The sequence below is a fragment of the Pleurodeles waltl genome, chromosome 4_2 (genome assembly GCF_031143425.1).
Source record: "Pleurodeles waltl isolate 20211129_DDA chromosome 4_2, aPleWal1.hap1.20221129, whole genome shotgun sequence".
Taxonomy (NCBI): Eukaryota; Metazoa; Chordata; class Amphibia; order Caudata; family Salamandridae; genus Pleurodeles; species Pleurodeles waltl.
This window is the reverse complement of record NC_090443.1, coordinates 1,044,030,356-1,044,056,315: the sequence shown is the minus strand read 5'-3', so window position 1 is coordinate 1,044,056,315 and position 25,960 is coordinate 1,044,030,356. Positions and strand designations below refer to the sequence as shown.

The window sequence follows — 25,960 nt, the reverse complement described above, 5'->3', positions numbered from 1 at the left end:
CCCCCAGAAGAAATGGCGGCTCTTCCATATGTGTTTGCAGTTTTCTATAGCGCGAACTCGACCCGAAGACATTGAAGCGCTTTACACCGGCGCCAGTTACACTATTACACGCGTCCTCAGTTCCACAGGAACAGGTTTCAGGACACTGAGCCCTGCGCCCCCCAGAGCAGGGAGCCGGGGTACGGGTTAACTGCACCCTCCCTCGGCCTTCGGGCCCTCCCCCTCCAGTGCCCTCCCTGCAGTCTCTGAGCCCTCCCCTCCTCCGTTAAACAGGAAGGCAGGAGGGGAGGGGGACCTATCCTGGGAGGAGAGACGTCAACAAGTGAAGGGAGAGACGGAGCTGTCCTGGGAGAAGAGACGTCAGACAGGTGAAGAGAGAGACGGATCTGTCCTGGGAGAAGAGACGTCAGACAGGTGAAGGGAGAGACGGATCTGTCCTGGGAGAAGAGACGTTTTACAGGTGAAGGGAGAGACGGATCTGTCCTGGGAGAAGAGACGTCAGACCGGTGAAGGGGGAGACGGATCTGTCCTGGGAGAAGAGACGTTTTACAGGTGAAGGGAGAGACGGATCTGTCCTGGGAGAAGAGACGTCAGACCGGTGAAGGGGGAGACGGATCTGTCCTGGGAGAAGAGACGTTTTACAGGTGAAGGGAGAGACGGATCTGTCCTGGGAGAAGAGACGTCAGACAGGTGAAGGGAGAGACGGATCTGTCCTGGGAGAAGAGACGTTTTACAGGTTAAGGGAGAGACGGATCTGTCCTGGGAGAAGAGACGTCAGACAGGTGAAGGGAGAGACGGATCTGTCCTGGGAGAAGAGACGTCAGACCGGTGAAGGGGGAGACGGATCTGTCCTGGGAGAAGAGACGTTTTACAGGTGAAGGGAGAGACGGATCTGTCCTGGGAGAAGAGACGTCAGACCGGTGAAGGGAGAGACGTCAGACAGGTGAAGGGAGAGACGGATCTGTCCTGGGAGGAGAGACGTCAACAAGTGAAGGGAGAGACGGAGCTGTCCTGGGAGAAGAGACGTCAGACAGGTGAAGAGAGAGACGTCAGACTGGTGAAGGGAGAGACGGATCTGTCCTGGGAGAAGAGACGTTTTACAGGTTAAGGGAGAGACGGATCTGTTCTGGGAGAAGAGACGTTTTACAGGTGAAGGGAGAGACGGATCTGTCCTGGGAGAAGAGACGTCAGACCGGTGAAGGGGGAGACGGATCTGTCCTGGGAGAAGAGACGTTTTACAGGTGAAGGGAGAGACGGATCTGTCCTGGGAGAAGAGACGTCAGACAGGTGAAGGGAGAGACGGATCTGTCCTGGGAGAAGAGACGTTTTACAGGTTAAGGGAGAGACGGATCTGTCCTGGGAGAAGAGACGTTTTACAAGTGAAGGGAGAGACGGATCTGTCCTGGGAGAAGAGACGTCAGACCGGTGAAGGGGGAGACGGATCTGTCCTGGGAGAAGAGACGTTTTACAGGTGAAGGGAGAGACGGATCTGTCCTGGGAGAAGAGACGTCAGACAGGTGAAGGGAGAGACGGATCTGTCCTGGGAGAAGAGACGTTTTACAGGTTAAGGGAGAGACGGATCTGTCCTGGGAGAAGAGACGTTTTACAGGTGAAGGGAGAGACGGATCTGTCCTGGGAGAAGAGACGTCAGACCGGTGAAGGGGGAGACGGATCTGTCCTGGGAGAAGAGACGTTTTACAGGTGAAGGGAGAGACGGATCTGTCCTGGGAGAAGAGACGTCAGACAGGTGAAGGGAGAGACGGATCTGTCCTGGGAGAAGAGACGTTTTACAGGTTAAGGGAGAGACGGATCTGTCCTGGGAGAAGAGGCGTTTTACAGGTGAAGGGAGAGACGGATCTGTCCTGGGAGAAGAGACGTCAGACCGGTGAAGGGGGAGACGTCAGACAGGTGAAGGGAGAGACGTTAGACAGGTGAAGGGAGAGACGGACCTATCCTGGGAGGAGAGACGACCAACAAGTGAAGGGAGAGACGGAGCTGTCTTGGGAGAAGAGACGTCCAACAAGTGAAGGGAGAGACGGAGCTGTCCTGGGAGAAGAGACGTCAGACTGGTGAAGGGAGAGACGTCAGACCGGTGAAGGGAGAGACGTCAGACAGGTGAAGGGAGAGACGGATCTGTCCTGGGAGAAGAGATGTCAGACAGGTGAAGGGAGAGACGGATCTGTGCTGGGAGAAGAGACGTCAGACCGGTGAAGGGAGAGACGTCAGACAGGTGAAGAGAGAGACGGACCTATCCTGGGAGGAGAGACGTCCAACAAGTGAAGGGAGAGACGGATCTCTCCTGGGAGAAGAGACGTCAGACAGGTGAAGGGAGAGACGGATCTCTCCTGGGAGAAGAGACGTCAGACAGGTGAAGGGAGAGACGGATCTCTCCTGGGAGAAGAGACGTTTTACAGGTGAAGGGAGAGACGGATCTGTCCTGGGAGAAGAGACGTCAGACCGGTGAAGGGAGAGACGTCCAACAAGTGAAGGGAGAGATGGACCTATCCTGGAAGGAGAGACGTCCAACAAGTGAAGGGAGAGACGGATCGGTCCTGGGAGAAGAGACGTCAGACAGGTGAAGGGAGAGACGGATCTGTCCTGGGAGAAGAGACATCAGACAGGTGAATGGAGAGACGGATCTGTCCTGGGAGAAGAGACGTTTTACAGGTGAAGGGAGAGACGGATCTGTCCTGGGAGAAGAGACGTCAGACAGGTGAAGGGAGAGACGGATCTGTCCTGGGAGAAGAGACATCAGACCGGTGAAGGGAGAGACGTCAGACAGGTGAAGAGAGAGACTGACCTATCCTGGGAGGAGACACGTCCAACAAGTGAAGGGAGAGACGGATCTGTCCTGGGAGAAGAGACATCAGACAGGTGAAGGGAGAGACGGATCTGTCCTGGGAGAAGAGACGTCAGACAGATGGAGGGAGAGACGGATCTGTCCTGGGAGAAGAGACGTTTTACAGGTTAAGGGAGAGATGGATCTGTCCTGGGAGAAGAGACGTTTTACAGGTGAAGGGAGAGACGGATCTGTCCTGGGAGAAGAGACGTCAGACCGGTGAAGGGAGAGACGTCAGACAGGTGAAGAGAGAGACGGCCCTATCCTGGGAGGAGAGACGTCCAACAAGTGAAGGGAGAGACGGATCTGTCCTGGAAGAAGAGACGTCAGACAGGTGAAAGGAGAGACGGATCTGTCCTGGGAGAAGAGACGTCAGACAGGTGAAGGGAGAGACGGATCTGTCCTGGGAGAAGAGACGTCAGACCGGTGACGGGAGAGACATCAGACCGGTGAAGGGAGAGACGGATCTGTCCTGGGAGAAGAGACGTCAGACAGGTGAAGGGAGAGACGTCAGACAGGTGAAGGGAGAGACAGATCTGTCCTGGGAGAAGAGACGTCAGACAGGTGAAGGGAGAGACGGATCTGTCCTGGGAGAAGAGACGGATCTGTCCTGGGAGAAGAGACATCAGACCGGTGAAGGGAGAGACGTCAGACCGGTGAAGGGAGAGACAGTTCTGTCCTGGGAGAAGAGACGTCAGACTGGTGAAGGGAGAGACGGATCTGTCCTGGGAGAAGAGACGTTTTACAGGTGAAGGGAGAGACGGACCTGTCCTGGGAGAAAAGACGTTTTACAGGTGAAGGGAGAGACGGACCTGTCCTGGGAGAAGAGACGTCAGACAGGTGAAGGGAGAGACGGATCTGTCCTGGGAGAAGAGACGTCAGACAGGTGAAGGGAGAGACGGATCTGTCCTGGGAGGAGAGACGTCCAACAAGTGAAGGGAGAGACGGATCTGTCTTGGGAGAAGAGACGTCCAACAAGTGAAGGGAGACACGGATCTGTCCTGGGAGAAGAGACGTCAGACAGGTGAAGGGAGAGACGGATCTGTCCTGGGAGAAGAGACGTCAGACCGGTGAAGGGAGAGACGTCAGACAGGTGAAGGGAGAGACGGATCTGTCCTGGGAGAAGAGACGTCAGACAGGTGAAGGGAGAGACGGATCTGTCCTGGGAGAAGAGACGTCAGACCGGTGAAGGGAGAGACGGATCTGTCCTGGGAGAAGAGACGTCCAACAAGTGAAGAGAGAGACGGATCTGTCCTGGGAGAAGAGACGTCAGACAGGTGAAGGGAGAGACGGATCTGTCCTGGGAGAAGAGACGTCAGACCGGTGAAGGGAGAGAATTCAGACAGGTGAAGGGAGAGACGGATCTGTCCTGGGAGAAGAGACGTCAGACAGGTGAAGGGAGAGACGGATCTGTCCTGGGAGAAGAGACGTCAGACCAGTGAAGGGGGAGACGTCAGACCGGTGAAGGGAGAGACGTCAGACTGGTGAAGGGAGAGATGTCAGACAGGTGAAGGGAGAGACAGTTCTGTCCTGGGAGAAGAGACGTCAGACCGGTGAAGGGAGAGACAGTTCTGTCCTGGGAGAAGAGACGTCAGACCGGTGAAGGGAGAGACGTCAGACAGGTGAAGGGAGAGACGGATCTGTGCTGGGAGAAGAGACGTCAGACTGGTGAAGGGAGAGACGTCAGACAGGGGAAGAGAGAGACGGATCTGTCCTGGGAGAAGGAACGTAAGACAGGTGAAGGGAGAGACGGATCTGTCCTGGGAGAAGAGACGTCAGACAGGTGAAGGGAGAGACTGATCTGTCCTGGGAGAAGAGACGTCAGACCGGTGAAGGGAGAGACGCCAGACAGGTGAAGGGAGAGACGGATCTGTCCTGGGAGAAGAGACGTCAGACAGGAGAAGGGAGAGACGGATCTGTCCTGGGAGAAGAGACATCAGACCGGTGAAGGGAGAGACGTCAGACAGGTGAAGGGAGAGACGGATCTGTCCTGGGAGAAGAGACGTCAGACCGGTGAAGGGAGAGACGTCAGACAGGTGAAGGGAGAGACAGTTCTGTCCTGGGAGAAGAGACGTCAGACCGGTGAAGGGAGAGACGTCAGACAGGTGAAGAGAGAGACAGATCTGTCCTGGGAGAAGGGACGTCAGACAGGTGAAGGGAGAGAATTCAGACAGGTGAAGGGAGAGACGGATCTGTCCTGGGAGAAGAGATGTCAGACAGGTGAAGGGAGAGACGGACCTATCCTGGGAGGACAGACGACCAACAAGTGAAGGGAGAGACGAAGCTGTCTTGGGAGAAGAGACGTCCAACAAGTGAAGGGAGAGACGGAGCTGTCCTGGGAGAAGAGACGTCAGACCGGTGAAGGGAGAGACGTCAGACAGGTGAAGAGAGAGACGGATCTGTCCTGGGAGAAGAGACGTCAGACCGGTGAAGGGGGAGACGGATCTGTCCTGGGAGAAGAGACGTTTTACAGGTGAAGGGAGAGACGGATCTGTCCTGGGAGAAGAGACGTCAGACTGGTGAAGGGAGAGACGTCAGACAGGGGAAGAGAGAGACGGATCTGTCCTGGGAGAAGGAACGTAAGACAGGTGAAGGGAGAGACGGATCTGTCCTGGGAGAAGAGACGTCAGACAGGAGAAGGGAGAGACGGATCTGTCCTGGGAGAAGAGACGTCAGACCGGTGAAGGGAGAGACGGATCTGTCCTGGGAGAAGAGACGTCAGACCGGTGACGGGAGAGACGGATCTGTCCTGGGAGAAGAGACGTCAGACAGGTGAAGGGAGAGACGGATCTGTCCTGGGAGAAGAGACGTCAGACCGGTGAAGGGAGAGAATTCAGACAGGTGAAGGGAGAGACGGATCTGTCCTGGGAGAAGAGACGTCAGACCGGTGACGGGAGAGACGTCAGAGTCCAGTGAGAGAGAGGTGGGAGGGGATGCGGCTGTGTGTGCTGCGCGGATGCTGACATCTCCCACTCTCCCTTGCATTAAACATGTCCTATATGTGACATTTTAGAGCAGTTGTGGCTTTTTAGCGCCCTCAGGCACGTCTGTTCTGGGGCTTTGTAAACTTGGGGATTTGATGGCTCCTGGTTCCCACTGCTTATATACTGTTTTGCTTTACGTGAGTATCAGCTGCATTATACAAAGACATTAATTTTTTTGTAGTCACTGGAGATTTAATGATGTTGAGCTGATGCCGTGACTTGAACCTGGGTCCTCGGTTCCACACCTTTCACTTCTCGAGCTTGTTTCCGAGGAGCGCTTGAGTCCTCCCAGCTCCTGTAATTGGTGCAGCGCGGCCGCACCATACTTTATTGAGCCGTTTCCAGTTGCTGGACCTTAAACAAAGGTTCTGTCGCTTTAAGAACACTCTCTGCCCCTTCAGCTCTCTCCGGTTACTTTCTTCTGTTGTGACACTTTTTTCGTTTTTCTCTTCCTCCGTCTTTCTCATATGTGACTTTTGCTCACAGTAAATGCTTAAGGCAGAAAAATAAGCGCCGGCCCTCAACAATAAGTGCAGGTGCTCCGCACCGGAAACAGCAAGCACAAATGAAGCACTACATACATCTGCATTTTCTAATGAAGAAATTAAAGATATTTTAAAGATGGTGGATAGGTGCGGTTAAATAATTGTTTCTGGCGCTGCTCGCTGTGACTCCATCTTGGCGCCAGGTTGTTACAAAAGGTGCGATTCCACGCATTGCTTTTGAAGGGCTAAAGGCTGCCTGAAACCTAGAAATTACACCCCTAGGCTTTGAAAATACTCGCAAGAAATACACCTGCAAATATGTTTATTGTGTGTTTATTGTAAATAATAAGGTAAAAATAGTGCTTAGAAATACCAAAGAAGTTACTTAACAACAAAACTAGAAAAATAAAACATTTAACAAAAAGCAAGACTTTTTTATTTAATAATTCACCATACACACTGCACCACACACCAACAAAGATTAAACATAAACATGTATAAATAACATCAGAATTGAATATGTTCATACTAATACACAACAGTAATAAAAAAAAATGCCGTCACATCCAAAGGCGAGACCTATTGGCTATGCCAATGCTTGTTTTGAATGTCTTAATACTTCCAAAAAGTAACATTTTGGGAACAATAAACTGCACAACAATTCCGTGTGGTTTGTGGAGAGGAGGTTTTTTTTTGTTTCTCTAGTTTAGAAACTCAGAGAATTTAAACCCAATGTAATCTATTGGATTCTTTACTTTACAGCTCACAAATGTGGAAATGTATTCTTTTTCAGTCTTGTTATAGATTGGTTGAGCAAACCTCATGTTATCAATTTTTCACAATATTAGTGCTTTAGAGACAGGGCCAGGCCCCTTCTGCTGTTAGCATGTATGTGTGTTCCATGGTTGCCCTTGCTCGGATGCTCTGTCCATCAAGGCCATGGCATCTTGAAGATGGGTACAGGGTCCCAAGAGGCTGGGTGACGAGGGTCATCAAGTATGCCTTTTGTTAGACTGCAGAGGTGACACTTCACAAGCACATCCATGTTCTCTGATGCTTTGCTTTGCTGGAAAGACAAATTTTAGTTGCTGATTTCTCACTTGTTTGTTTAGGAAGTGCATGCAGTTTGGAAGCCTTAACTTGTTGTAAAGACCGTGTTGTTCACTAATCACTGTTATGATAAAATGTTATTGAATTTACACCTTTCTTTGCTCAGAAAGAAAAGTTGGATGCTCACAGTTATCTTGAATAATCAACAAAAAGTATCTGTTATACAATATTTTACAGTGCAGGCCTTTTAAAGTTCACCACTTACAACACAAACTTCAACTTCTGACTTTGTTGCGTGAGACTCGCCTTTGAGGTACAGCTGAGCTCTGTTGCTGTGGTCTGTGCAGAGGAGGCCCTGCTCCCCGCTTCCATATTGTTAGTGCCCTGGATGTGGTGTCTTTATGGGAGTTTCCTTCTAGCGCAGCACCTGCAGAGTTTCTCAGGTATTACTCTTAGTCATTCGTTTGATGGTCACAATCATTACAAATCAGCTGGTCCCACACTCCTTCCCTGCACTGGTCCAGCCTGCTCTCCGGTGTCTGGTCCTCGTCGCCTTAGACTGGTCCCACATGCCTACCCTAGACCGGTCCCACACGCCTACCCTAGACTGGTCCAGCCTGCCACCCAGTGTCTGGTCCTGCTCACCCTAGACTGGTCCCGCACTAGTCAAACACTTGTCCCGCACTCCTACCCTAGACTGGTCCCACACTCCTACCCTAGACCGGTCCCACATGCCTACCCTAGACCGGTCCCACATGCCTACCCTAGACCGGTCCAACACGCCTACCCTAGACTGGTCCAGCCTGCCACCCAGTGTCTGGTCCTGCTCACCCTAGACTGGTCCCGCACTAGTCAAACACTTGTCCCGCACTCCTACCCTAGACTGGTCCCACACTCCTACCCTAGACCGGTCCCACATGCCTACCCTAGACCAGTCCCACATGCCTACCCTAGACCGGTCCAACACGCCTACCCTAGACTGGTCCAGCCTGCCACCCAGTGTCTGGCCCTGCTCACCCTAGACTGGTCCCACACGCCTACCCTAGACTGGTCCAGCCTGCCACCCAGTGTCTGGTCCTGCTCACCCTAGACTGGTCCCGCACTCCTACCCTAGACTGGTCCCACACTCCTACCCTAGACTGGTCCCACACTCCTACCCTAGACCGGTCCCACATGCCTACCCTAGACTGGTCCCACATGCCTACCCTAGACTGGTCCAACACGCCTACCCTAGACTGGTCCAGCCTGCCACCCAGTGTCTGGTCCTGCTCACCCTAGACTGGTCCCACACTCCTACCCTAGACTGGTCCCACACTCCTACCCTAGACTGGTCCAGCCTGCCATCCAGTGTCTGGTCCTGCTCACCCTAGACTGGTCCCGCACTGGTCAAACACTCGTCCCACACGCCTACCCTAGACTGGTCCCACACTCCTTCCCTGCACTGGTCCAGCCTGCTCTCCGGTGTCTGGTCCTCCTTGCCTTAGACTGGTCCCACACTCCTACCCTAGACTGGTCCCACACGCCTACCCTAGACTGGTCCAGCCTGCCACCCAGTGTCTGGTCCTGCTCACCCTAGACTGGTCCCGCACTAGTCAAACACTCGTCCCACACGCCTACCCTAGACTGGTCCTACACTCCTTCCCTGCACTGATCCCACACTCCTTCCCTAGACCCGGCCTGCACTCCTTCCCTAGACTGGTCCCACACTCCTTCCCTGCACTGGCCCCACACTCCTTTCCTAGGCAGGTACCACACTCCTCTCCTGCACTGGTCCAGCCTGCCCTCCAGTGACTGGTCATGCACAACCTAGACTGGTTCGCACTGGTCCCACACTCCTTCCCTAGATTGGTCTCACACTCCTTTCCTGCACTGTTCCCACACTCCTTCCCTGAAGTGGTCCAGCCTGCTCTCCGGTGTCTGGTCCTCCTCGCCTTAGACTGGTCCCACACTCCTACCCTAGACTGGTCCCACACTCCTACCCTAGACTGGTCCAGCCTGGCATCCAGTGTCTTGTCCTGCTCACCCTAGACTGGTCCCACACTGGTCAAACACTCGTCCCACACGCCTACCCTAGACTGGTCCCACACTCCTACCCTAGACTGGTCCCGCACTCCTTCCCTAGACTGCTCCCACACTTGTCAAACACTCGTCCCACACGACTACCCTAGACTGGTCCCACACTCCTTCCCTAGACTGGTCCCGCACTCCTTCCCTAGACTGGTCCCGTACTCCTTCCCTAGGCTGGTCCCGTACTCCTTCCCTGGAATGGTCCCGTACTCCTTCCCTGGACTGGTCCCGTACTCCTTCCCTAGACTGGTCCCTCACTCCTTGCCTTAGACTGGTCCCGCACTCCTTCCCTAGACTGGTCCCACACTCCTTGCTTTAAGCTGGTCCCGCACTCCTTCCCTAGACTGGACCCGCACTCCTTCCTTGATTGGTCCCACGCTCCTTTCCTAGACTGGTCCAACGCTCCTTTCCTAGACTGGTCCCACACTCCTTCCCTAGACTGGACCCGCACTTCTTCCCTAGACTGGTCCAACACTCCTAACCTAGACTGGTCCTGCACTCCTTCCCTAATCTGGTCCCACACTCCTAACCTAGAATGGTCTCACACTCCTTCCCTAGACTTGGCCTACATTCCTTTCCTAGTCTGGTCCCGCACTATTGCCCTAGACTGGTCCCGCACTCCTTCCCTAGACTGGTCCCACGCTCCTTCCCTAGACTGGTCCCGCACTCCTTCCCTAGACTGGTCCCGTACTCCTTCCCTAGGCTGGTCCCGTACTCCTTCCCTGGACTGGTCCCGTACTCCTTCCCTAGACTGGTCCCTCACTCCTTGCCTTAGACTGGTCCCGCACTCCTTCCCTAGACTGGTCCCACACTCCTTGCTTTAAGCTAGTCCCGCACTCCTTCCCTAGACTGGTCCTGCACTCCTTCCCTAGACTGGACCCGCACTCCTTCCTTGATTGGTCCCACGCTCCTTTCCTAGACTGGTCCCGCACTCCTAACCTAAACTGGTCCCGCACTCCTTCCCTAGACTGGTCCCGCACTCCTTCCCTAGACTGGTCCCGCACTCCTAACCTAAACTGGTCCCGCACTCCTTCCCTAGACTGGTCCCACGCTCCTTCCCTAGACTGGTCCCGCACTCCTAACCTAGACTGGTCCCACACTCCTAACCTAGACTGGTCTTACACTCCTTCCTAGACTGGTCCCACATCCTAACCTAGACTGGTCCCGCACTTCTTCCCTAGACTGGTCCCGCACTCCTAACCTAAACTGGTCCCGCACTCCTAACCTAAACTGGTCCAGCACTCCTTCCCTAAACTGGTCCCGCACTCCTTCCCTAGACTGGTCCCACACTCCTTCCCTAGACTGGTCCCACACTCCTTCCCTAGACTGGTCCCGCACTCCTTCCCTAGACTGGTCCCGCACTCCTAACCTAAACTGGTCCCGCACTCCTTCCCTAGACTGGTCCCACACTCCTAACCTAGACTGGTCCCGTACTCCTTCCCTAGACTGGTCCCGTACTCCTTCCCTGGACTGGTCCCGTACTCCTTCCCTAGACTGGTCCCGCACTCCTTCCCTAGATTAGTCCTGCACTCCTTCCCTAGACTGGTCCCGTACTCCTTCCCTAGACTGGTCCTGTACTCCTTCCCTAGACCGGTCCCGTACCCTTTCCCTAGACCGGTCCCGTACTCCTTCCCTAGACCGGTCCCGTACTCCTTCCCTAGACCGGTCCCGTACTCCTTCCCTAGACTGGTCCCGCACTCCTTCCCTAGACTGGTCCCATGCTCCTCCCCTAGACTATTCCCGCACTGGTTCTCGGCAGTCCTTCCCTGCACTGGCCCACCCTGCCGACCATTGACTGGTCCTGCTCACCCTAGGCTGGTCTCATTCCTCAGAGGGGATGAGTATGCCAGGGAGGAAGTAACCAATAGACGTAAGTCTGTCATTGTCCTTTGTAGAACTCTTCTTTCTGCTACAACTTGTTGTGACCTCACCCAGTTCAGTTGTATTTTTTGCATTTTGGTACCTGCAGTCCTGAATCTGAAATATGCTAAGCATGCTCTTTCCCTGCATTCTGGTACTTGTAGTCTTGAATCTGTAATGGGCTACACATGCTGTCCCTATGCATTCTGGTACTTGTAGTCCTAAATCAGTAATGGGCTTCATATGCTCTCCGTCTGCATTCTGTCACCTGTACTTTTGAATCTGTAATGAGCTAAACATGCTCTTCCCCTGCAGTTTGGTATCTGTAGTTCTGACTTTGTAATGGTGTGAGAAAGTAGCCTCTTTCTAGCATGGTTACCCCCACTTTTGGCCTGTTTGTATGTGTCAGTGTGTTTTCACTGTCTCACTGGGATCCTGCTAGCCACGACCCCAGTGCTCATAGTTTGTGGCCTAATGTGTGTGTGTCAGTAGTGCTTGTAGGAAAGTACCATCTTGCCTAGCATGTTACCCCCATATTTCACTGTATATATGTTGTTTTAGTTGTATGTTTCACTGGGACCCTGCCAGCCAGGGCCCCAGTGCTCATAAGTGTGCCTGGTATGTGTTACCTGTGTTATGACTAACTGTCTCACTGAGGCTCTGCTATCCAGAACCTCAGTGGTTATGCTCTCTCATTTCTTTCCAAATTGTCACTAACAGGCTAGTGACCAATTTCACCAATTTACATTGGCATACTGGAACACCCTTATAATTCCCTAGTATATGGTACTGAGGTACCCAGGGTATTGGGGTTCCAGGAGATCCCTATGGGCTGCAGCATTTCTTTTGCCACCCATAGGGAGCTATGACAATTCTTACACAGGCCTGCCTTTGCAGCCTCAGTGAAATAACGTCCACGTTATTTCACAGCCATTTACCACTGCACTTAAGTAACTTATAAGTCACCTATATGTCTAACCTTTACCTGGTAAAGGTTGGGTGCTAAGTTACTTAGTGTGTGGGCACCCTGGCACTAGCCAAGGTGCCCCCACATTGTTCAGGGCAAATTCCCCGGACTTTGTGAGTGCGGGGACACCATTACACGCGTGCACTACACATAGGTCACTACCTATGTACAGCGTCACAATGGTAACTCCGAACATGGCCATGTAATATGTCTAAGATAATGGAATTGTCACCCCAATGCCATCCTGGCATTGTTGGTACAATCCCATGATCCCACGGGTCTGTAGCTCAGACCCGGGTACTGCCAAACTGCCTTTTCAGGGGTTTCACTGCAGCTGCTGCTGCTGCCAACCCCTCAGACAGGTTTCTGCCCTCCTGGGGCCCAGCCAGGCTTGGCCCAGGAAGGCAGAACAAAGGACTTCCTCAGAGAGAGGGTGTTACACCCTCTCCCTTTGGAATAAGGTGTGAAGGCAGGGGAGGAGTAGCCTCCCCCAGCCTCTGGAAATGCTTTCATGGGCACAGATGGTGCCCATTTCTGCATAAGCCAGTCTACACCGGTTCAGGGACCCCTTAGCCCTGCTCTGGCGCGAAACTGGACAAAGGAAAGGGGAGTGACCACTCCCCTGACCTGCACCTCCCCTGGGAGGTGTCCAGAGCTTCTCCAGTGTGCTCCAGACCTCTGCCATCTTGGAAACAGAGGTGCTGCGGGCACACTGGACTGCTCTGAGTGGCCAGGGCCAGCAGGTGACGTCAGAGACTCCTTCTGATAGGCTCCTTCAGGTGTTGCTAGCCTATCCTCTCTCCTAAGTAGCCAAACCCTCTTTTCTGGCTATTTAGGGTCTCTGCTTTGGGGAATTCCTTAGATAACGAATGCAAGAGCTCATCAGAGTTCCTCTGCATCTCTCTCTTCACCTTCTGCCAAGGAATCGATTGCCGACCGCGCTGGAAGCTTGCAAAACTGCAACAAAGTAGCAAAGACGACTACTGCGACCTTGTAACGCTGATCCAACCGCCTTCTCGACTGTTTTCCTGGTGGTGCGTGCTGTGGGGGTAGTCTGCCTCCTCTCTGCACTAGAAGCTCCGAAGAAATCTCCCGTGGGTCGACGGAATCTTCCCCCTGCAACCGCGGGCACCAAAAGACTGCATCAGCGGTCCTCTGGGTCTCCTCTCAGCACGACGAGCGAGGTCCCTTGAACTCAGCAACTCTGTCCAAGTGACTCCCACAGTCCAGTGACTCTTCAGTCCAAGTATGGTGGAGGTAAGTCCTTGCCTCCCCACGCTAGACTGCATTTGTGGGTACCGCATGATTTGCAGCTGCTCCGGCTCCTGTGCACTCTTCCAGGATTTCCTTTGTGCACAGCCAAGCCTGGGTCCCCGACACTCTAACCTGCAGTGCACGACCTCCTGAGTTGTCCTCCGGCGTCGTGGGACCTTCCTTTGTGACTTCGGGTGAGCTCCGGTTCACTCCACTTCGTAGTGCCTGTTCCGGCACTTCTGCGGGTGCTGCTTGCTTCTGAGTGGGCTCTTTGTCTTGCTGGACGCCCCCTCTGTCTCCTCACGCAATTGGCGACATCCTGGTCCCTCCTGGGCCACAGCAGCATCCAAAAACCCTAACCGCGACCCTTGCGGCTATCAAGGCTTGTTTGTGGTCTTTCTGCATGGAAATACCTCCGCAAGCTTCTCCACGATGTGGGACATCCATCCTCCAAAGGGGAAGTTTCTAGCCCTTGTCGTTCTTGCAGAATCCACAGCTTCTACCATCCAGTGGCAGCTTCTTTGCACCTACAGCTGGCATTTCCTGGGCATCTGCCCACTCCCGACTTGATCGTGACTCTTGTACTTGGTCCCCTTGGTCCACAGGTACTCTCATCTGGAAATCCATTGTTGTTGCATTGCTGGTGTTGGTCTTCCTTGCAGAATTCCCCTATCACGACTTCTGTGCTCTCTGGGGAACTTAGGTGCACTTTGCACCCACTTTTCAGGGTCTTGGGGTGGGCTATTTTTCTAACCCTCACTGTTTTCTTACAGTCCCAGCGACCCTCTACAAGGTCACATAGGTTTGGGGTCCGTTCACGGTTCGCATTCCACTTCTAGAGTATATGGTTTGTGTTGCCCCTATCCCTATGTGCTCTCATTGCAATCTATTGTGACTATACATTGCTTTCTATTGCTATTACTGCATAATTTTGGTATTGTGTACATATATCTTGTGTATATTTGCTATCCTCATACTGAGGGTACTCACTGAGATACTTTTGGCATATTGTCATAAAAATAAAGTACCTTTATTTTTAGCATATCTGTGTATTGTGTTTTCTTATGATATTGTGCATATGACACCAGTGGTATAGTAGGCGCTTTACACGCCTCCTAGTTCAGCCTAAGCTGCTCTGCTAAGCTACCTTTTCTATCAGCCTAAGCTGCTAGACACACCTCTACACTAATAAGGGATACCTGGACCTGGTGCAAGGTGTAAGTACCCCTTGGTACCCACTACAAGCCAGGCCAGCCTCCTACATTGGTTGTGCAGCGGTGGGATAAGTACTTGCAACTACTTACCACTTTGTCATTTTGTACTTTTCATAAGAGAAAAATATACAAAACAAGTTCAGTGTATGTACACCTAACCAAAAAGTTTGGCTTTTCTTCTCTTACTCTTTTGCTAAGTGCTGAAAAGTACCTCTAAAACTTTCAAAAAGTTCTTAAAAGTTGAAAAAGTTTTTTTTCCTGTTCTTTAAAAAGTTCTGAAACTTTTTCTTTCTTTTTCTGTCCCTTAAACCTTTTCTATCTTGTCTGGTACAGGTCAAACCGTGGATCTGACCACAGTTGCATATGATCACCTTAGCTGGAAAGGAACAAGGAGTCTCTGCATTGAAAGAGGTTTAGGGGTAGGGAAGAATCCCTCAAGGGAACTGTTAGTTAATATGCTAATTGAACAGGATAAGACCTTAGTTGGCACCTCTGGTGAGAGATTGGCTGATGGTTCACACTCCGATTCTGGGGTAGCCCCAGTTAAAGGGTTAGAGGGGAACCTTCGCAACCTGCCCCTTAGCAGGCCACCTAGCATGGCTGGTACTAATGTGAGTTCTCATCATTGTATAGAGGTTACCCCTTTAGGCCAGGTTGTTAGAGTGCCATCTGTTAGGGACAGGTCTCCCTCTGTTCATTCTCACCATTCTTCTGTGTCAAAGCATGCCCAACCCACCCTCCCTGAAGACAGAGTGTTAGAAAGGGAACTCAATAGATTGAGAGTGGAAGAATCCAGGCTGAAGCTCAAGAAGCAACAGCTGGATTTAGACAGACAAGCATTTGACTTAGAAAAAGAAAGACAGAAGTTGGGGTTTGGACCCCATGGTGGCAGCAGCAGTATTACAGATAGTAATCCTGTGAAAGAGCATGATTCTAGGAATCTGCATAAGATAGTTCCCCCTTACAAGGATGGGGATGACATTAACAAGTGGTTTGCTGCACTTGAGAGGGCCTGTAATGTACAAATCCTCTTCAAATCAAGTTAAGAAACCATGGTGCTATTTATGTAAAGTAAAAGGCCATTGGACAACTGATCCCAGTTGTCCAAAGAAAAGCACCAAGCCTCCTACCACTACAACCCCTGCTGCTACACCTAGTGCCCCTTGTAATAGCAGTGGTGGTGGGAGCAAACCTACTAATAGCCAATCCAAGGGAGTAGCTAGGCTCACTTTTGGTAATTTAGTTGGGGTTGGTCTGATTAGGGAGACCACAGAGGCTGTGTTAGTCTCTGAGGGGGCCATTGATTTGACCACCTTGGTTGCTTGTCCCCTTAATATGGATAAGTACAAGCAACTTCCCCTAATAAATGGTGTTGAGGTTCAGGCCTACAGGGACACAGGTGCCAGTGTTACCATGGTAATAGAGAAACGGGCCCACCCTGAACAACACCTACTTGGTCACCAGTACCAAGTGACTGATGCTCATAACAACACTCTTAGCCACCCCATGGCTGTTGTGAATCTCAACTGGGGGGGGTTACTGGTCCAAAGAAAGTTGTGGTTGACTCAGATTTACCTGTAGACTGTCTACTAGGGAACGATTTAGAGGCATCAGCTTGGGCAGAAGTGGAGTTGGAGGCTCATGCAGCAATGCTGGGCATTCCAGGGCATATTTTAGCTTTGACAAGGCCTCAGGCAAAAAAGCAAAAAGGACAGGGTGACTTGGATCCTGGAAGAATGGACCAAGTACTCCCTAAAGCTAGGGTTAGTAAAGGTAAAACACTACCTACTATCCCTCCCTCTACAGTGGATCCAACTTCTGAGGAAGAATAATTTCCACCCTGTGCAGAACCTACACCAGAGGAGCTGGAAGCAGACACTGCCGAGCTTTTGGGTAGAGGGGGGCCTGCCAGGGAGGAGCTAAGTGTGGCACAGCAGACCTGTCCCACACTAGAGGGTCTAAGACAGCAAGCTGTCAAACAAGCAAATGGGAATGTCAGTGACTCTCACAGAGTTTACTGGGAGGACAACCTCTTGTATACTGAAGCAAGGGATCCAAAACCTGGAGCTGCCAGGAGATTGGTGATTCCTCAGCAATACAGAGAGTTCCTCCTAACTCTAGCTAACGGCATTCCCTTAGCTGGACATTTAGGGCAAATGGAAACTTGGGACAGGCTTGTTCCCTTGTTTCATTGGCCTAGAATGTCAGAGGACACAAAGGAATTTTGTAAGTCCTGTGAAACCTGTCAAGCCAGTGGCAAAACAGGTGGCACCCCAAAGGTACCCCTTATTCCACTACCAGTGGTTGGGGTTCCATTTGAAAGGGTAGGGGTTGACATAGTTGGCCCCCTTGACCCTCCTACTGTTTCAGGCAATAGGTTTATCTTGGTGGTAGTGGACCACGCCACCAGATATCCTGAAGCAATTCCTCTAAGGACCACTACAGCTCCTGCAGTGGCAAAGGCCCTCCTGGGAATCTTTTCCCGGGTGGGCTTCCCAAAAGAGGTGGTATCAGACAGGGGAAATAATTTAATGTCTTCTTACTTAAAGGCCATGTGGAAAGAATGTGGTATTACATACAAGTTCACCACACCCTATCATCCACAAACAAATGGACTGGTAGAGAGGTTTAATAAAACTCTCAAAGGAATGATAATGGGACTTCCTGAAAAACTCAGGAGGAGATGGGATGTCCTGTTACCTTGCCTCCTTTTTGCTTACAGGGAGGTACCCCAAAAAGGAGTGGGCTTCAGCCCCTTTGAACTCCTATTTGGACACCCTGTAAGAGGTCCTCTAACACTTGTGATGGAGGGTTGGGAACAACCTTTAAAAGCTCCTAAGCAAGACATAGTGGACTATGTACTTGGCCTAAGATCCAGAATGGCTGCGTACATGAAAAAGGCCAGTAAAAACCTTCAGGCCAGCCAAGAGCTCCAAAAGCAATGGCATGACCAGAAGGCTGTTCTGATTCAGTACCAACCAGGGCAGAAAGTGTGGGTTTTGGAGCCTGTGGCCCCAAGAGCACTCCAAGACAAATAGAGTGGACCCCACATTATTGTTGAGAAAAAGGGAGAAGTCACCTACTTAGTTGACTTGGGCACTGCCAGGAGTCCCCTTAGGGTGCTCCATGTCAATCGCCTGAAACCCTACTATGACAGGGCTGATCTCACCCTGCTCATGGCAACAGATGAAGGACAGGAAGAAGAGAGTGACCCTCTCCCTGATCTCTTCTCTTCCACAGAACAAGATGCTCTAGTGGAAGGTGTAGTTTGAGCAGATTGTCTTACTGCTGAGCAGAAAGACCACTGCATAAATCTCCTGGGTCAGTTTTCTGAACTGTTTTCTACTGTGCCAGGCACCACTTCTTGGTGTGAGCACACTATAGATACTGGAAACAGCTTGCCTGTCAAAAGTAAGATCTATAGGCAGCCTGACCATGTCAGAGACTGCATAAAACAAGAGGTTCAGAAAATGCTTGAACTGGGAGTGGTTGAGCACTCTGAAAGTCCATGGGCCTCTCCTGTGGTACTTGTACCAAAGCCTCATTCCAAAGATGGGAAAAGGGAAATGAGATTTTGTGTTGACTACAGAGGTCTCAACCAGGTAACTAAAACTGATGCTCACCCTATACCCAGGGCAGATGAACTAATAGATACACTGGCATCTGCCAAGTATCTAAGCACCTTTGATTTGACTGCATGGTATTGGCAGATCAAGTTATCAGAGGATGCTAAAGCAAAAACTGCATTTTCAACCATTGGAGGGCACTACCAATTCACAGTAATGCCTTTTGGATTGAAAAATGCACCTGCCGCTTTTCCGAGGTTGGTGAATACAGTCCTGCAAGGGCTGGAAGCTTTTAGTGCAGCATATCTAGATGATATATATCTGTCTTTAGCTCCAGCTGGGATGATCACCTGGTCCACCTATGGAAAGTTTTGGAGGCCCTGCAAAAGGCAGGCCTCACTATCAAGGCTTCAAAGTGCCAGATAGGGCAGGGGAAAGTGGTTTATCTGGGACATCTGGTAGGTGGAGAACAGATTGCACCACTTCAGGGGAAAATCCAAACTATTACAGATTGGGTTCCCCCTACAACTCAGACTCAAGTGAGAGCCTTTTTAGGCCTCACTGGGTACTACAGGAGGTTCATAAAGAACTATGGCTCCATAGCAGCCCCTCTTAATGACCTCACTTCAAAGAAAATGCCTAAAAAGGTATTATGGACAGCAAACTGTCAGAAAGCTTTTGAGGGGCTGAAGCAGGCCATGTGCTCTGCACCTGTCCTGAAAAGCCCCTGTTGCTAAAAAAATTAATTGTCCAAACTGATGCATCTGAATTAGGGGTAGGGGCAGTCTTATCACAACTAAATTCTGAGGGCCAGGATCAACCTGTTGCTTTTATCAGCAGGAGGTTGACCCCTAGAGAAAAGCGTTGGTCTGCCATAGAGAGGGAGGCCTTTGCTGTGGTCTGGGCACTGAAGAAGTTGAGGCCATACCTGTTTGGCACTCACTTCATTGTTCAGACAGACCACAAACCTCTACTTTGGCTAAAACAAATGAAAGGTGAAAACCCTAAATTGTTGAGGTGGTCCATATCCCTACAGGGAATGGACTATACAGTGGAACATAGACCTGGGAGTACCCACTCCAATGCAGATGGACTCTCCAGATATTTCCACTTAGACAATGAAGACTCATCAGGTCATGGCTAGTCTTATTGTCCTTCGTTTGGGGGGGGGGGGGTTGTGTAGGAAAGTACCATCTTGCCTGGCATGTAACCCCCATATTTCCCTGTATATATGTTGTTTTAGTTGTATGTGTCACTGGGACCCTGCCAGCCAGGGCCCCAGTGCCCATAAGTGTGCCCTGTATGTGTTACCTGTGTTATGACTAACAGTCTCACTGAGACTGCTATCCAGAACCTCAGTGGTTATGCTCTCTCATTTCTTTCCAAATTGTCACTAACAGGCTAGTGACCAATTTCACCAATTTACATTGGCATACTGGAACACCCTTATAATTCCCTAGTATATGGTACTGAGGTACCCAGGGTATTGGGGTTCCAGGAGATCCCTATGGGCTGCAGCATTTCTTTTGCCACCCATAGGGAGCTCTGACAATTCTTACACAGGCCTGCCCTTGCAGCCTGAGTGAAATAACGTCCACGTTATTTCACAGCCATTTACCACTGCACTTAAGTAACTTATAAGTCACCTATATGTCCAACCTTTACCTGGTAAAGGTTGGGTGCTAAGTTACTTAGTGTGTGGGCACCCTGGCACTAACCAAGGTGCCCCCACATTGTTCAGGGCAAATTCCCCGGACTTTGTGAGTGATAGGACACCATTACACGCGTGCACTATACATATGTCACGACATATGTATGGCGTCACAATGGTAACTCCGAACATGGCCATGTAACATGTCTAAGATCATGGAATTGTCACCCCAATGCCATTCTGGCATTGGGGAGAGAATTCCATGATCCCCGAGTCTCTAGCTCAGACCCGGGTACTGCCAAACTACCTTTCCCGGGGTTTCACTGCAGCTGCTGCTGCTGCCAACCCCTCAGACATGTTTCTGCCCTCCTGGGGTCCAGCCAGGCTTGGCCAAGGAAGGCAGAACAAAGGACTTCCTCAGAGAGAGGGTGTTACACCCTCTCCCTTTGGAAAAAGGTGTTAGGGCTGGGGAGGAGTAGCCTCCCCCAGCCTCTGGAAATGCTTTCATGGGCACAGATGGTGCCCATTTCTGCATAAGCCAGTCTACACCGGTTCAGGGATCCCCCAGCCCTGCTCTGGCGTGAAACTGGACAAAGGAAAGGGGAGTGACCACTCCCCTGACCTGCACCTCCCCTGGGAGGTGCCCAGAGCTCCTCCAGTGTGCTCCAGACCTCTGCCATCTTGGAAACAGAGGTGCTGCTGGCACACTGGACTGCTCTGAGTGGCCAGTGCCAGCAGGTGACATCAGAGACTCCTTCTGATAGGCTCCTCCAGGTGTTGCTAGCCTATCCTCTCTCCTAGGTAGCCAAACCTCCTTTTCTGGCTATTTAGGGTCTCTGCTTTGGGGAATTCTTTAGATAACGAATGGAAGAGGTGGTGTATGCTGTGGGGGTAGTCTGCCTCCTCTCTGCACTAGAAGCTCCGAAGAAATCTCCAGTGGGTCGACGGAATCTTCCCCCTGCAACCGCAGGCACCAAAAGACTGCATCACCAGTCCTCTGGGTCTCCTCTCAGCATGACGAGCGAGGTCCCTTGAACTCAGCAACTCTGTCTAAGTGACTCCCATAGTCCAGTGAATCTTCAGTCCAAGTTTGGTGGAGGTAAGTCCTTGCCTCCCCACACTAGACTGCATTGCTGGGTACTGCGTGATTTGCAGCTGCTCCGGCTCCTGTGCACTCTTCCAGGATTTCCTTTGTGCACAGCCAAGCCTGGGTCCCCGACACTCTAACCTGCAGTGCACGACCTCCTGAGTTGTCCTCCGGCGTCGTGGGACCTTCCTTTGTGACTTCGGGTGAGCTCCGGTTCACTCCACTTCGTAGTGCCTGTTCCGGCACTTCTGCGGGTGCTGCTTGCTTCTGAGTGGGCTCTTTGTCTTGCTGGACGCCCCCTCTGTCTCCTCACGCAATTGGCGACATCCTGGTCCCTCCTGGGCCACAGCAGCATCCAAAAACCCTAACCGCGACCCTTGCAGCTATCAAGGCTTGTTTGTGCTCTTTCTGCACGGAAACACCTCTGCAAGCTTCTTCACGACGTGGGACATCCATCCTCCAAAGGGGAAGTTTCTAGCCCTTGTCGTTCTTGCAGAATCCACAGCTTCTACCATCCAGTGGCAGCTTCTTTGCACCTACAGCTGGCATTTCCTGGGCATCTTCCCACTCCCGACTTGATCGTGACTCTTGGACTTGGTCCCCTTGTTCCACAGGTATTCTCGTCAGGAAATCCATTCCACTTCTAGATTATATGGTTTGTGTTGCCCCTATCCCTATCCCTATGTGCTCTCATTGCAATCTATTGTGACTATACATTGCTTGCATTGCTTTCTATTGCTATTACTGCATATTTTTGGTATTGTGTACATATATCTTGTGTATATTTGCTATCCTCATACTGAGGGTACTCACTGAGATACTTTTGGCATATTGTCATAAAAATAAAGTACCTTTATTTTTAGCATATCTGCGTATTGTGTTTTCTTATGATATTGTGCATATGACACCAGTGGTATAGTAGGAGCTTTACACGCCTCCTAGTTCAGCCTAAGCTGCTCTGCTAAGCTACCTTTTCTATCAGCCTAAGCTGCTAGACACCCCCCTACACTAATAGGGCATACCTGGACCTGGTGCAAGGGGTAAGTACCCCTTGGTACCCACTGCAAGCCAGGCCAGCCTCCTACAGTGCTTGACTGTGTCACTGAGGCTTTTCTAATCAGAACCTCAGTGCTTATGCTCTCTCTGCTTTTAAATTTGTCACTGTAGGCCAGTGACTTCATTTACAAATTTCAATTGGCACACTGGACCCCCCTTATAAGTCCCTAGTATGTGATACCTAGGTACCCTGGGCATTGGGGCTCCAGGAGATCTTTATGGGCTGCAGCATTTCTTTTGCCACCCATAAGGAGCTCAGACAAACCCTTTTCACAGGACTGCCACTGTAGCCTGAGTTAAATAGTGCACACATTATTTCACAGCCATTTTCACTGCACTTAAGTAACTTATAAGTCACCTATATGCCAAATCTTCACTTGCTGAAGGTTAGGTTCAAAGTTACTAAGTGTGAGGGCACCCTTGCACTAGCAAAGGTGCCCCACGCTGTCCAGGGCCAATTCCCCAGACTTCGAGAGTGCGGGGATACCATTACACGCACGCACTACATATAAATCAATACCTATATGTAGCTTCACAATGGTAACTCTGAATATGGCCATGTTAGGTGTCTAACATCATGGAATTGTCCCCCCATTCCCAATCTGGTATTGGGGAGCCAATTCCATGCATCCTGGGGGCTCCACCGTGAACCCCAGCACTACCAAACCAGCTCTCTGTGGTTTGCACTGCAGCTACAGTTGCTGCCACCTCACAGACAGGCTTCTGCCCTCCTGGGGTTTGAGCAGCTCAGTCCCAGGAAGGCAGAACAAAGCATTTCCTTTGGGAGGAGGGTGTTACACCCTCTCCCTTTGGAAATAGGTGTTACAGGCTGGGGAGGGGGAGACTCCCCCACCTCTGGAAATGCTTTGAAGGGCACAGATGGTGCCCTCCTTGCATTAGCCAGTCTACACCGGTTCAGCGACCCCTTGTCCCCTGCTCTGGTGCGAAACTGGACAAAGGAAAGGGGAGTGACCACTCCCTTGTCCATCACAATCCCAGGGGCGGTGCCAGAGCTCCTCCAGTGTGTCCCTGGCGTTAGCCATCTTGTTTTTCCAGGTGTGGGAACACTCTGGAGATCTCTGAGTGGCCTGGGCCAGCAGGTGATGTCAGAGACCCCTCCTGATAGGTGCATACCTGGTTAGGTAGCCAATCCCCCTCTCAGGGCTATTTAGGGTCTCTCCTGTGGGTTCTCTTCAGATTCTGCTTGCAAGTTTCCTTCAGGAATCCTCTGCAACTCCTGCTTCATCCTCTGACCTCGGATCGACCGCAGACTGCTCCAGGAAACACTGTAACTGCAACAAAGTATCCAGAAGGGCCTCTTTGACTGCAACTTCAGCTCCAGCTAGCAACTGCAACAGTTTCCAAGGTGTGCTCTCTCTGGGGACTCCCTGCCTTTACCCTGCACCAGAAGGACCGAAGAAATCTCCTGAAGGAGTATTGCCTCTAATATATTTTTGGCCTTGTCTCACTAAAATAAAGTACCTTTATTTTTGGTAACACTGAGTATTGTCATTTATTGTGTACAGGTACTGTGTAACCATAGTGGTATTGCAGGAGCTTTGCATGTCTCCTAGTTCAGCATTGGCTGCTCTGCTACAGCTACCCCTAGACAGCCTGGCTTCTAAACACTGACTACATTCCAGTAATAAGGGATAACTGGACCTGGTATAAGATGTAAGTACCTTAGGTACCCACTACAAACCAGGCCAGCCTGTAACAAATGGGATACGCATGCTCACTCTGTGCAAACTGGTACCTGTAGTCTTTAATGTGCAATGGGATACAGATGCTCTTCCTCTTCATCCTAGTACCTCTAGTTCTGAATCTGTAATGGGATACGGATGCTCTCCCTCTGCATTCTGGTACCAGTAGTCTTTAATGTGTAATGGGATACGGATGCTCTCCCTCTGCATCCTGGTACCTGTAGTCCTGAAGCTGTAGTGTGCTCCTCATGCTCTTCCTCTGCATTTTTAGTTTTTGAAGGGAAACCTAGGCCAAGTAGTACGAAAAGCAAGAAAGAAATTTAGGCTACATGAGCTACTTGTGCGCCAACCTGGGAGACTCGGAGCTTGGATTATTTAATTGATTTTCCAGATCCCAAAAGTGAATTTTATAACACAGTTTTTATAGCTAAGTCTCTCTTTTATAGTAGGTAAAACAAAACTTGCCCTACCAAGATGGCAAAGAAAGCATTCCTTTCACAGGGACAGCAGATGCTTCAGCTTGTGTGAGGCTTCGCTTCCAATCTGTCTTTTCATTACTAAAACAGTGCATTGTGGGAATTGTAGTCTTACCTAATAACACTTTGTTGTGCTTCTTGAAGTGCTTTTGCCAGCTGTAAACAGGTGTTCAATTCCATATTTAATGGCTCTCAAGTTATCGATCTCAGAAGGATGGTAAGCTAAGATGGTCTTATCGGAATGTGAATATTTGACTTACAAATCACATCATGTGTCAGCAGTGCATGTCCGCTAACTGAAACATTTTGTATCCTTTGGGCTCAAACAATTAATTGTATAACCAGTCTGGGAGAAGCAAAGTGGTGTCCCGGAGACATGGATTCATCTTGTAATCCTATTAGCTGGCACTTTGTTTTCAGTCCTGGGCTTTCCTTTAACAACCGGTGCATCCTGGGAGCTGAAGTCCCAGTTCAGTACGATTTGAATCAATTGAGTAATGGTTTTCAAGACACAAGCCCACAAGTGGACAATGATGTCTCAGCGGCATGCAGTCATCCAGCTTGTTAGCCAGGAGGAACTACTTGCACCTGAAGCGTGGCCACCTGAAATAGCTGGTGACTAGCTGCTTCTCACGCCACGTTGATGGACGCATGGGGTATATTGGTGGCCAATGAGAGTCAGAGGTCTCAAGTTTCCCAGGTCTGTGTGTGACGAGCCTTCCAGTTGTGTTACTTTTTGGGTGTTTGGTTTTCTTGTGTCTGTTCCCACCAGTTGATATCTGGGTGTCTGCTGATCTTCGGATGTCTGTAGGACTGTGTGTTATGTTATGTGTATCTGTAAAGTGCACAAACACCTGTGAGGATATGCTGGTGTGTGCCGAGCCCTTCCTGTGTCGGTTAATTGAAGTCGGATCTTCAGCTTGCTGCAATATTCAAGAGAGGAGGAGGCTTTGATTCTGCATATTCATGGATGTGTGTGAGTAGGAATCCTGTGGAGCGGACGTATGTAGGTGGTTGTTGGAAGTTAGGTGGGGCCTAAGTGCCTTGAATGGGTGTGTGAGGAGTTTGAAATGAGCAGTTTGACTATTGGGAGCCAGTGGAGCTTCCTGAGGTGTGATGTGAGTTCTGTGTGGTAGGATCCGGATGAGTTGGGCTGTCGAGTTGTGGATGGCTTGTAGACTTCAGGTGAGTTGCTTGGGATCCCAGTGTAGAGGATGCTCCTGTGGTCCAAGTTGCTGGTGGCTAGGGCATGATTGACGTTTTTTCTAGTGTTCCTTGGTAGCAATTTGAAGATCTTCCTCAGCATCTGCTGAGTGTGGAAGCAGGATGCAGAATGGTGTTCACTTGTGTGGTTATGTCCAGTTTGCTGTCAGGGATGATTCTGAGTTCCTGGCGAGGTTGGTGGATGTGTGTTGCGTTCCATGGCTCTCTTGGGCAACTGTTCTGTTATGCCAAACTGTAGAGTGCACTCTCACCTGGGAGGGTCTCCTGGTGCTGAGCCGGTGTTAGTCTACTCGTACAAAGAGCTTAGTAAAAATACTAAAAATACAGGTCTTCAACTTCTTCCAGAATGTATTAAGTAAGGAGGAGCTGTGTGTGTGGTGGCAGGTTATTCCACTCTTTAGGAGCGATGTACAAGGCTCGACTGACGGATCTGGCTTTCCATATACATGAGATGTGTGCAAGTAGGAGTACGGATGA

The 25,960-nt window shown here is 50.8% G+C and overlaps 1 protein-coding gene across 11 annotated transcripts in view; it reads left to right on the top strand.

Annotated features, from left to right (window-relative positions):
- Positions 1–264: 264 nt before the first annotated feature.
- Positions 265–25,960, top strand: part of LOC138293695 (transmembrane protein 176B-like) — an 86,194-nt gene continuing 60,498 nt past the window's right edge. For 3 of the 11 annotated variants that reach the window (XM_069233019.1, XM_069233010.1, XM_069233009.1), the window contains exon 1: positions 2,611–2,667. In XM_069233019.1, the coding sequence (XP_069089120.1) occupies positions 2,626–2,667 (42 nt within the window). In that variant the 5' untranslated portion in view covers positions 2,611–2,625. Of the gene's footprint in view, positions 415–933; positions 1,035–1,693; positions 1,794–2,610; positions 2,668–3,526; positions 3,588–4,042; positions 4,117–5,184; positions 5,313–5,475; positions 5,612–25,960 lie in introns of those variants that run through there. The other 8 variants (XM_069233014.1, XM_069233018.1, XM_069233012.1 and 5 more) reach the window with 8 other exon arrangements.